Genomic DNA, 12,564 nt, shown 5'->3' with positions numbered 1-12,564 from the left:
TGAAAGGCCACTGGACCAGGGATCGTAACATTAACATACAGGAATAAGAATCTGCTGGATAAAATCTATCATCATTTAGGGGAATTTATGTACTGAAAAGGACAACGGAATACCTCGCTTTCAATATACGGTGTAGCCTACTCAAGAATTACTTCCCTTTTTTGAACAGACTGCATGGACTACAAGTTACGCTAAAGTATACTCAGTCTACAAATAAAATATTTTTGTAAGAAATACATTTTCAAAAAGCATTTGTTGTTTGTCAATGTACGTCTGAAAGCATGGGGTGAGTCTTCGAAGAGCTAAATCGAACGGAAACTGGGCCTGTATTTATTGTCCATGTCCCGGGGAAGGTTCCGCCTCTCCGATGGCATCCCGCCTCTTCATGTTCTAAACCCCACCTTCTCGGTGCTTACCTGGGTCCACGACCGACATTCTTCAGCCCACCCGTGTCCCGTCCCGAGCTCCCATTGGCCTTTAGGCGGGGCTTCTGGCGGCGGTGACGTCATCATTGCCCCTGCAGTGTGAATGAATCAAGCTGCTTGTGAGATCCACACCAAAAGAGCACGGCGAAAACCGCAGGCTCGGAGAATATTCCAGGATAAAAAAACGCAGCCAGGATTGTAACAGAAAAGGAAAGGGGAACCCGAACGACGGGTGCATCCCTGTTTTGTACATAATTTAACACTTGTGTGTTTTTTTTTATACGATAGACGGGAGATACGAATCCTTCCGCTTTTGAGAGTATTTATGTGTGTTTTTTATCTTGTTGGATCACCATGATGCAAAGTGCGGCTGTTCTACCAACCGAGAGTCCAGTCAAGGGTCTACCAGAGATACTCGGAGTGCCAATGCAACGTAAGCCTTTTTTCCCTTTTCTATTGATTATTTCATAAAATAATTGGCAGGCGTGCTTGGAAATGCTGCAGCCACTGCTGTAGAGAAATATGAAGCAGACGTTTAATTAAAGTGCACAGGACCAGGATGGATCTTGACAAGAAGTATGGAGATAATGAAACATTTCATGTATTTGCTCATTTGTACTTTTGTCTCGTATTTTATTTTTTTGGATGTAATAAAGTGCGTGTATGTGTGTGTACGTGTGTGCGCGCGCGCGTGCGTGTATGCGTGCGTGTGTGTGTGTGTGTGTGTGTGTGTGTGTAAATGATGATGACGATAAGATGTATCCCCGATGCATCAGTGGGTCAAATGCTGCATTGTAGATGTCTGTCATACTTTTTATGTTTTTCATATGCGCTCAAGCTATTTTTGAGTCTTTTCTATGCCTGTCCGTAAGAGACCGCATTGATATCAAGTTTTAACCGGAGCTCGGCTCTCTGCTTATGATGGCTTTCGTTCTTAAAGCCTCGGTATGTAGATGATTCATTGTGACACTTACGCATTAATACGGCGTCCATTGATTTAGTTTCGTTTCACTCTGTAAAATGGTGTCAGTAAAATAAAGTTTTATGTAATTTGTTTCCAGAAAAATGTCCCTCCCACACCCACCAGAAAGCCTGGTGCTGTTTCTTGTGCTCTCTTAAGACATCTCCACAAAATGTTGACCTCGGGTTTAGTTGATGGTTTCACGGCGCTGTGTGTTTGATTTCGCTGCTTGTGTCTGCCTGAGGGTGGCATTGGACTTGATTGAACTGTGTCATCACTAATTCTAAAAGCTCCAGGTCCTGGACAGCTCCAAACCTTCACTTTGTATCTGTACAACATCTGTGCCTATATTGATGTTTACTTTACAAATGATATTACACTTACACTCGAAAATAAATACACTCGAGTTTTCATAATTGTAAAGCAATTTGTAATACAATCATAAATTACATTTACAATTACGATTACATAGAAACACGATTATACATAGAAATTCCGTAATTTTACTCGGGGTTCAAACGAAACACACTTTATATACCATTACTCGTGCAACATTCAGAAAGACAACAGAAAGAGCAACAGAAAGAGTTCATATGTAATAATATCACTAAGACTGTCTTTTCAATATTACTTTGAAGGTAGGAGACGAAATGCAATAATACATATTTGATACCTAAGCACTCAGCAGCATCAAAGTAAAGAATTGCCTATTATCTACGCATCTGCTCTTTATCTCCAACATGTTAATCTCTACTAGGCCTATATAATCTGATCGCGCAATCAAGATGGAGCTCGAATTGGATAAATTCCTGACCTAATTATGCATATTTGAGGCAGCAGAATGTACAGATGGGCTTCAGTTATTACCTTCCGATATTTTTTTTATTTTCAAAAGAATGAACAAGCTTTTATTTCTGAAATAAATTCAATCTCGAAATGTTGATTTTCCCGTTGAAAAATGTCCCTGAAATTACATTGTAATGTTCTTTGATTACTATTTTTTCAAAGCGATTGTGGTATTATTTTCTCTTTAGTTTTATTATTTCACCATCACAAAAAACTTGCATGTACAATAAAAAGTAACGTCGTATCAATCTAATATCAATAGCCTATCGGTTTATACCAGGTTTCATTTTTCATTTTTAAATATATCACAGTAGTATGGAAGAACATCTGATATAAAGAAACGAAATATTTCACATTTTTATCTAGAAATCTATACTTGTGGCACATGTTATTTAATTTGGTAAATTATGAGAGATTATAAGATTGACTAAATATCTTGCTACTTAACCCCCTCTGGTGAATAAACGGTGGATTAAATGCTTTGGATTATTAGGAAGAAAAAAATCATGATATGTATGATATCGTAAAAATAGTCATTACCAATAATAATAACAATAATAATAACAATAATAATAATAATAATAATAATAATAATAATAATAATAATAATGATAATGATAATAATAATACGATCATTATTATTATTATTATTATTATTATTATACCTAAAGTGTGGTGTGGCCTTGCATTCTAAAAATAGCGTTCCTCACACTTAACTTGTTCACATGAATATCTTTATTCTGGGGACATCTTGAACCATCACTTCTGCCTTTTCAGGTCTTTCTTATTGAATGCGCATTTCGGTCTGATTTCTGTTACTGTTTAGATACAACGTATAGTTACAGAACTATAATTAAACCTGTTAGTATTTCTCATTGACTAGTCATGATCAGCACTCTGATTTGAGAAGAGTGATAGCTAAATTAGATAGCTCTTTTGCTTCTTTTTGCCTTGTGTGTCGACTGATCTGCGTACAACTGCATTAATATTTCAAACCGAGGGTGGGAAAAAGGTCTTGCTTAACTTCCTGTGGCATGAAAGCTTTGAGGCCTGTAATTTAAGGAGGCGTATTCCTGAGTTATAAAAAGACAAGAGCTGTACGCTGTGTCCCAGTGTCAGCACCGATCATTGGGCTGCGGCACAAATGACTGACAAAAAAGGGAGTAATCTAATGGATTTACAAGCCCAGCCGCCAAGGAGTAATGTAGAGGTAGTACGGTGTGGGTTGCAAGGATTGCCAAGACCCTGCAGCCTGACTGAGATCCCTCGCGCCGCTATCCGTTCAGCACCGTATAGGTTACCGTTCATTAACCCTTAGTGTGTTTTAGACGGGGTCCTGCCCCTTACTTTACTGAATATCTTCGAGTTGGCTGTGTACACAAACCTACCTAAAATTCGGTTCGACAAGATCATCAGTGCCATAAGGACTGACGCCATCTTTTCTTAGTCATATCTTATATTTGTTCGTGTCATAGGCTATAACTTAGTTCGGATCCTTTCAAAGTGCAACAAGGATTACATTGTACACGTTAAGGAACCTCTGCATTGGAAGCTATTTTTAAAAGCTTTTTAAGAAGCAATGCTAAGTTTGCTGAGTTCGTGCACCCTGTTGAATAATTTCGCGATCATTAAACATAACATTAACAACGTTCGGTAACTAATTACTCCATAGTGCTCAGGTAAGATTCATTGCCATGCATCCAATTAATGCAAATGGAAACAGGGATGCAGTTTAAAAGAACCGAACTCTGACAATTGATGTTTATTCTACTAGTTCACACCGTGGTGTAAAACGTGAAATTCACGCCAATTATCTTCCATGGTGCACGGAATGAAAGACAGGCACACACACCGATTCGGCGTCGTTTTTGCACGTTGTATACAGAAGGCATCTCTCTGGTTTGAAACCCTGTGGCGCTACCGTTTTATAGCACTCACGGCACAGAGGGACAAGTAATCATGACGTGTGATTGGTCTCAGAAATCATGTATATAGTCAGTGGTATTGCTTCCCGTTCGCTGTTTAGGCTATAAACTGCAATCGGTAATATTGTCCGCAGTAACGTTAAACCTAACATACAAACTGCAATACGATATAACTGAACACGTGCTGTGTGATGTATCTCAATGAATGTCCCCTGACTAAGAGGATCCACCCACCTCCCAGCCCCTAATTTTCACCTACTTCCTGTTTATTTCCTGCATTAAACAAGCTATTGTAATGTGCGCTAAGGTTATTCAAGTGAAATAATGTTACTTTTGCTTCAGGTCAATCGGTCAATTGCAATTTTCACCCCACTTTCCAATCTCTTCTTGTCCTCGCCTGTTATACTTAGCTATCGATTACTTATCATGGGAACAGATTTCTTTCTTCTCTTAGTCTGTTATCCAATCAAGTGTTCGTTCTTCACAGAGAAAACCTCAGACTGAAAAACAGAGGGGGTTTAGGCCTATATAACATCAAAATATAAAAACTATTTGCAAATGTTTGCTATTCGGGAATGGCGTATAACATATTCAGGCGGGGTTTAAAACTAGTAATTTTAGGTAGTAATTTCGTAGACTTTTTTAGATGAGTTATCTTGAATTTTCTTTATTTATTTCAAGGTAATAGTAATAAACGTACCTCAGTAAACATGCAGTTCCATCACATTCTATAACCTGTCCAGTTAAATGCGAAAATACGGCGTCATTGTGATTGTGATTTTTATAATTAAAGGGAGGATTATGTCTGTGCTTCCATTATTATTATTATTGTTATTATTATTATCATTATTATTAACAACAACAATAATAATAATAATAATAATGAAGATAATAGTAAAGTTGAAGGTATTATTATTATTATTATTATTATTATTATTATTAATATTACTACTACTACTATTATCTTACAAATGTACACTAAATCTGAAAACAAGAAGTGCATTCTGAACGGATGAAAATATATTCCAGAGCTACAATTTGCTCCGAACTAAAGGTCTGTATGTGGTGAGAAAATATGATGATAATTGTTTAATTCTTTCCCTAAAATACTATTTTAATGTTACAGAATGTCAACATAATGTTACCCAAAGAACTTTCTCAGTTCAGAAAAGCATCCATTGTCGTTACTATCTCTTTCTAACAAGCTCAGCAAACAACCCAGTATATTTCGAAATAAATCATATTGATCACCCGCTAATTAGATAAAAATGCAATCTAAAAAGAGCATTGCATAAAATATATAATGAGCTTTGCTAAACTACATTGATTTTCAAGAATTAATTTCGTAATCGCATTCTCAAGGAGTACATCCTCACAGATGTCACTGAGATGCTGCCTTTGTTGTAAGAACAAATATTACCAAAGCTCTGTCAGAGTAAATATAACAATAAGAAATAACAGAAGAAGAAATATAACAATAAGAAACAATAATTTCCTCACTAAAATTTCGGACACATCTTAGTATTTTACGTCGTATGATTTTGTATACAATTGTATTCAAATTTATGTATACGTTTAAATGGTGTCAGCAGCAACAAAACACTTAAGTATTTAGTCTTGATTATGATCCTACTGTTAATACTGATAACAACGCGATCAAAGAAAAATAATAATTTAATAATGTACATTGTTAGCAACATATCATCGCTGTAATAATGAATGTGAAATTATTATTTTTATTACCACTATCAATAGTATCCGCTAGATTGTTCATTTTCAAGTCTGTGACCGTGAAAGTGAATGTATTTGCACTAAAGGTGGCCGTGAAATCGGACTTGAGAAAATCAGTAATGTAGAGTCCGATTGTAATTTTATAACACATATGTTACGGTTTTGGTCTTTTTACACCCTCACCATTGAGAATGTTGGTTATGTACGTGGAGTATTACTTTCTATAATACCCTCATACCATTCATTGTGGGCGCAAAACGAAATCATTGTCGTCTCTTTAGTTTCTTCCTCGCTCCCTTCGTCTGTATTTGCTGTGTGTGGAACAGTTCAAACTAACGTCCGCCATGTCTATGTCTCCTTCCCTACAGAGATCCCCCAATGCGCGGGCTGCAGTCAACACATCCTGGACAAGTTTATACTGAAGGTGCTGGATCGACACTGGCACTCCAAGTGTCTGAAGTGCGCCGATTGTCAGTCGCTGCTTGCAGACAAGTGTTTCTCGCGGGCGGGGAATGTATACTGCAAAGAGGATTTCTTCAAGTTAGTGCATTTTTAATATTTGAAATGTAAAAAATGCATTCTTGTTTCGTCAACCAGAAAGAACCATAACAAGCTGATTTATGATTAGAATGTTCCTATATTGAGTGTACGACATAATCTAAAATGTGTCAATAACGTTGGTAAAATTATTAACGTATCTGGGAAGAACCCGAGTTTATATCAAAAATAATCGTGCCATTAGATGTTCACATTCCTGTATGTATTTGAATTAAATATTGCCATATCACCCATAGTATCTAAAGTATGTATGTAAAATGAGACGAGCGTTCCAATTGTTTTTTGTCAGTCTCCAAAGCGTAAATCCTTGTGATAGTATATGTTTTTGTCATGCACAAAATGTTACCATACCGTATTGAAACACAGACAGCATCAGCGCGAGTTATTACAGTGTAATAACAACATATGGATAATTTTATTGCATAAATACATTTCAAGTAAACAGTTTAGAAATGAACACAGCAAGTGTTTACCACAGAAGCTGTTGAGACATCAATAGCAATTTTAACAAAACATAATTTATTCATTTACAGTATTGTGCTGTGGTAATTTAATCAAAAGTATTCTGAATAGTGTTTTTTGCAGTCATTTTTAGAAAGCATGAGCACAGCTATTGTACAAAGAATACCACTGAAAAATCATATACATGAGTTGCAAGGGTCTAACGATGCTCCAGATACGTAGAACAATGTAGAAAGAGCTGGGTTGGGGTTGTGTTGTTTGGGGGTGATGCTTTTCCTTGAGCCGTCCTGTTCAGGTTATTCTGGGTCATTCATGTAGCCTGCTCCCGCCAGGGTGAGAGACTCCATAAGTTAAATGGAGGCAAAGATGCAGGTAACCAGCTTGAATTAAAAAAGAGTCTGAAGCTGGTCAATGTCAGCTCAAAACGGCACACTATGCACTTCTGTTTTCAGTGCTATTGATACACTTTGAAAATATCCACAATCAAAAGAAATTCATGCCAAACATACTTTTCAGCCAAATGATGGACACACCTATTAGCTGATTCTGGATATTCAAAGGATTGTCCATTTGGTCTGGGGCTAGTGACTACTTCTTGAAGTGTAATCATTTTCACTGAACTTAATTTGACCAAAAATATACATATATATGTCCATATATTCACATCCTTAGCCAACCGTTCCTCTGTGCTGTGCGTGAAATTTCTGTCCACTGGAATGCTTGTTTGATGCTCACATGTAATTTCACAGCATTGCAATCTTATGCTGTTCTGGACTGGGTCTAACTAGAACATGTTGTGTAATGTATGTAACTCATTTAGTCCTTGTTTCAAATTTCTTGTGTGGCTTTTTCCGGGTGTCCTTGTTTCAGGATGGCTGGCCTACCACAGACATTCCTGTTTTAGCTTTGTCGCAGTTCACTGCATTATGAAAATATTGTTTTACTTTTCATTCCCATATTTGTCTCAGTTTTTCATTTTGACTTCTCACTCAAACTGGGTGACAGTTAGGGTAATATCTCAAGGTCGTGGTATATAGATTTAGGGTTTGCCTCAAGCCTGTGATCCAGTTTTGTGGTAATACAGAGAATCTCATGCTGATCATTTGTATGACCAACAATAAACATCGTTACAATGGAAAGCAGGTGTTCCTGCTCCACATATTCTTCAGTGCAGGGAGTCCTGGAGGCCATTTATGTGCTGCTTTTAACCATAACTTTGCTCTTCATTAACCAGTTAAACCAATTATTTGCACAGCTTCATATATTTTTACATTGTCGCTAATAATAAGAGATAAAGGCTGGAGCTGTTTTTATGATTCTCAAGAAATATTTTATGGGACTGAGTTTTGAGAAATTTGTGGGTATAAATGTATATAAATGGGCCAGTTAAGTCAGGCCTACTGGCTAGTGGGACAATGAATATACATGTGGCCATACACAAACTGAATTTGGCACCCCCTGTGTTATTGGTTCACTGCAGAAGATGTTACAACATTACTGCACGCAAGAGGTGGGCACACAAAAAAGCAACTTTGCATTTTTTCTCTTTCCTCTTTCTCTCTCTCCTTCCTCTTCCTTTTTACGATTGAATTTCAAAGGCATTAAAGAAGAAAATTAGGTTTGACTTTTATCCAAAACAGGATCAGTACTGGCTTTTACTAAATCATGTTTGAGGGGTTTTAATGTCAAAAGCTTCAATGAGACCTAAAAAGCTCACAAGGCAGAGAGTGGAAGCTAACTTTATTAGGTGGCCCAGGGGACAACAGGAGGATTTTTTTAATGTTAAAACTGCCACAGTGTACCAGCGCAATGTGACAGACAGAGAGACCATGCAGAGAACTCAGGCAAGGGGCTGGATTTCCCAGCAATGATGGGGAAACTTCACCTTGGTCGAGAGAAAGGGTTTATGTCTCTTTATACATTCGGTGATTTACAGTCCCTCCTGGAGCCACTGTTTTATTGGTTCTCTCCAGTATGTTTACCGTGTTAGCTCTGCTGTATCTCTGGGCCCTCACTACATTGATCTGGGCCATGAATCAAACTAAAGACCGGCCCGCCAGGAACTGAAATGCATTCAACTGCAGTTTTCCAATACAACTAATCCTCCTAGTAATAATAATATATTACAGTTATTAGTTGGAGAAGCCAGGGTAGGGGTGACGTTCCTAAACACAAGCATTTGGTCGAACATTTTTTGTTGCCTCGCTCTAACTGAATAGAATTCAGGATAAGATCAGCTCCTGTTGCTGTGCGTTTGATCTGATGTGTGCGTGGGTTTGTCGTTTGCAGGCGTTTCGGAACGAAGTGTGCGTCGTGCCAACAGGGGATCCCCCCCACGCAGGTGGTGCGGAAAGCCCAGGACTTCGTGTACCACCTCCACTGTTTCGCCTGTGTGATGTGCAGCCGACAGCTGGCTACTGGAGATGAGTTCTACCTCATGGAGGATGGCAGGCTAGTGTGCAAAGAGGACTACGAGACAGCCAAACAGAATGGTATGCATCCAAACCTCCCATCAATCCTCTTTCTTCACCCCCTGACCTGGTGTTTACTGCTCCTGTACTACCTCTCGGTCTTGAAAGTCATGTCAATCATCTGAAATGTTCAGCCTGACTAAATACACATAACTGAACAGCCCTGCTCTGTACACCACACTCAAGAGCACTTTTGACAGACATTTCAGCCTGAAAAATGTTCTGATGCTGGTATCAGCTAGCACAGCTATCCTACACCAACTGTCCGAGTGAAAGGGTGGTCTGTAGAGGCTTTGTGTTCTGTTCAAACGTGACCGGAGCACTGGCGATGGGGGGCGGCTCCCCCACAGCCACAGGCTGCGTTCGGTCTCCGCGGTGCTGAGACTGCAGGCAGTGGTGGCCCGCACCGCTGAGCGTCACTGGTGAGGAGCAGCCAGCGGGGGAGCTGTGGGGAGGAGGTGCAGCGCAAACAGAGAGGCCAGGCTCGGCAGACAATTCAAAAGCGCTTAAATTGGGGTTCACCGGCGGGGAAGGCGCACTTTACCCCCTTTAAGCTACAATAATATAGACATTGAGGGACTCACAAGTGACTGGGGGATAGTGAAGAAACAAAATCATAATAAAAATATCTGAGTGGGGTCTCAGCATCTTGGTTATTAAATCTTAGTTGATGTGACCTTTTATAGATTTGATGCTGAAAGCCCCCGGCTTTGTATTTATGGAGATTTCCATGCCCCTCTGATTGATTATGCTAAGTGATGTAATGCACATTTTTAGTGGGGTCCCAATAACTCCCCACTGCTGGCATCCCGCTGGGAGATTTATATCCCCTGTAGCGGGAGTGAGGCTGTCTGAGCTGTATGTGGGGATCTTGGGCCCTGCTCTCTACAGCCATTCCTGCAGACCTCCCTGTAACATACACAGTTTTTACGGTTCTCATTACTTTTCATATTCATCATGCAGGACTCCGTATTTAATTGTGTTATTGCGTTTTTCTCAATGCTCAAAATTTTAACAAAACACAACTACTTTGCAATTCTCAAAACAAGTTAATACATTCTTTTTAAGCATTGCTATCAATGTAATTGCCTGCAAGAGGAACATTTTGTAGTGAAATTTGTTCTCAAAAGGTATGTAAGAAACTACGAGCGAGGGACCATAGAGTCAATGCTTCCTGTTTTCCTGCATTGTCTTTCCTTGGTCACAATGCCTCTGTTCCTAAGATCCTCTTGATCTCTTGCAGATGATTCTGAGGCTGGTGCCAAGCGACCCCGGACCACCATCACAGCCAAGCAGCTGGAGACCCTCAAGAGCGCCTACAAAAACTCGCCCAAGCCTGCGCGGCACGTCCGAGAGCAGCTCTCCTCTGAGACAGGCCTGGACATGAGGGTTGTGCAGGTGTGTCCATGCATGGTGGAGGAAGGTGGATTTGGAGTGGGGGTGGTTGGATTCGGTGTGAGGGTGAGGGGGGTTAGTCAGCATTTCTGGGACTGAGTGTGCATACTTCATCCTTCATTTTGGAAAGACACTGCCAGGTATAGCTGTTACAATCTTCACTGTGCATACCTGTTAACACCTGTCCAAAAGTTAATGTCCCGCACCTCGTTCAGTTTGGCCCCTGTTTTTTTTACAGCAGTGATCAATCAGACTTTCCCCTGTGCTTTTCCTCCACAACGACAGGTGTGGTTCCAGAATCGCCGCGCCAAGGAGAAGCGTCTGAAGAAGGACGCCGGGAGGCACCGCTGGGGCCAGTTCTACAAGACGGTCAAGCGCAGCCGCAGCGGCAGCAAGACGGAGAAGGAGAGCTCGGCGGAGGATGGGGGCCTGAGCGACAGCGAGCTGAGCTTCAGAGGTCAGCGCCCGCGCATGCGCACGCTAAAAAAATCCTCGGCTCCTCTCCACCCCTGCCTTTCCTCTCAGAAATCCCCAAAATAGACCCCTGATAAAAGAAAAACGAAGGCTTCAGCCTCAGGTTTTAGATACTAACATGATTTTTATGATTATTTGATGTCTGCAAACACGTTTTGGAGACTCGTAAAAAGCCTCAAGCCTCTTTTAAAAGGAGGCTGTTTTTACGAGAAATGAAAACGCCGTTGCGCAAACTCTATAAAGTAGGTGAAGCTTTTAGTCAATTAGCGGGAAAGTGCTCGGGGGCGTTTTTTGTTATTGGAACAGCACTTGAGGGACCGAGCGGAAGTATCCCATGCTGCATGCGGAGACCCCCTCGCTTAGGGCTGCGGGTAAATCACGGCTCTGTCTGTCCCTCACTGAACTCCCATAAGACACCATTACATTATCACCTAATGCTGCAAACCTCTGCCATTTTTATAACTTCGTGAAAAATGCCACCTTAATAAATTACATTGCACAAGCACTTAATTCTGTTTTCTTGAAAACATGAGTATGTTGGTGATGAAAAGGCTGACAGCTCTATAGATGATCTCCAGATTGGTACGGCTTCCCGTGAGCCATGTTTCACAGCGCTGCCCCGTCTCCTCTTACTCCCTGCAGAGGACCAGATCCTGTCTGACCTGGGCCACACTAACGGCCTGTATGGGAGCGTCGGCGAAGTCGGTAACGGGAACCTGCTAAACGGGAGCTTCCCTCTGGACGGCGCGGGGCAGCCATACCATGACTTACGGGCAGGCAGCCCCTACGGCCTCCCCCAGTCACCCTCCTCCATCGCCTCCCTGCCCGGCCACACCCCGCTGCTCAACAACCTGGGCTTCACCATGGACAGCATCATGGCCCAGGGCGGGCAGGGCGGGGTCGGCCAGGCGCTGAGAGCCATGGCAGGGGGCCCGACCTCTGACCTGTCCACGGGGAGCAGCACGGGGTACCCAGACTTCCCCACCAGTCCCGCCTCCTGGCTGGACGAGATGGACCACTCCCAGTTTTGAAGCCTCAGAGCGGCAGCCACACGGTACACACAGTAAGACAGAGGAAAGACGAAACAGATGAAGCAAGCTTTTTACATTTCTAATTCCCTGAACTGACGTTTTGTTTTCTAACAAGGGGGCGAGGAGGGGCAGGGTATGGGTTGACCACGCCTCAGCCACCCCAACCCCCCCACCTTCCGAAAAGGAACTGCAAATGCCCACCGCTCCTTTCATGAACACGCAAAAACGGTGGGAGGGAGGCTGGTAGCACCCAGGAAGGGATGTCACAGAGGGCAAGAGGTCGCC

General features: G+C 41.3%; 1 protein-coding gene across 1 annotated transcript; it reads left to right on the top strand.

The window, feature by feature from the left end:
- The first annotated feature begins 779 nt into the window (after positions 1–779).
- Positions 780–12,279, top strand: lhx4 (LIM homeobox 4). Its single transcript, XM_036522697.1, has 6 exons — positions 780–858; positions 6,257–6,428; positions 9,198–9,400; positions 10,623–10,777; positions 11,060–11,231; positions 11,891–12,279. The coding sequence occupies exons 1-6, from the start codon at positions 780–782 to the stop codon at positions 12,277–12,279; spliced, it is 1,170 nt and encodes a 389-aa protein (XP_036378590.1).
- The last annotated feature ends 285 nt before the right edge of the window (positions 12,280–12,564 follow it).

The sequence above is a fragment of the Megalops cyprinoides genome, chromosome 2, assembly GCF_013368585.1.
Source record: "Megalops cyprinoides isolate fMegCyp1 chromosome 2, fMegCyp1.pri, whole genome shotgun sequence".
Classification (NCBI taxonomy): domain Eukaryota; kingdom Metazoa; phylum Chordata; class Actinopteri; order Elopiformes; family Megalopidae; genus Megalops; species Megalops cyprinoides.
The sequence above is the reverse complement of the archived record's forward strand: the minus strand, read 5'-3'. Positions and strand labels throughout refer to the sequence as shown.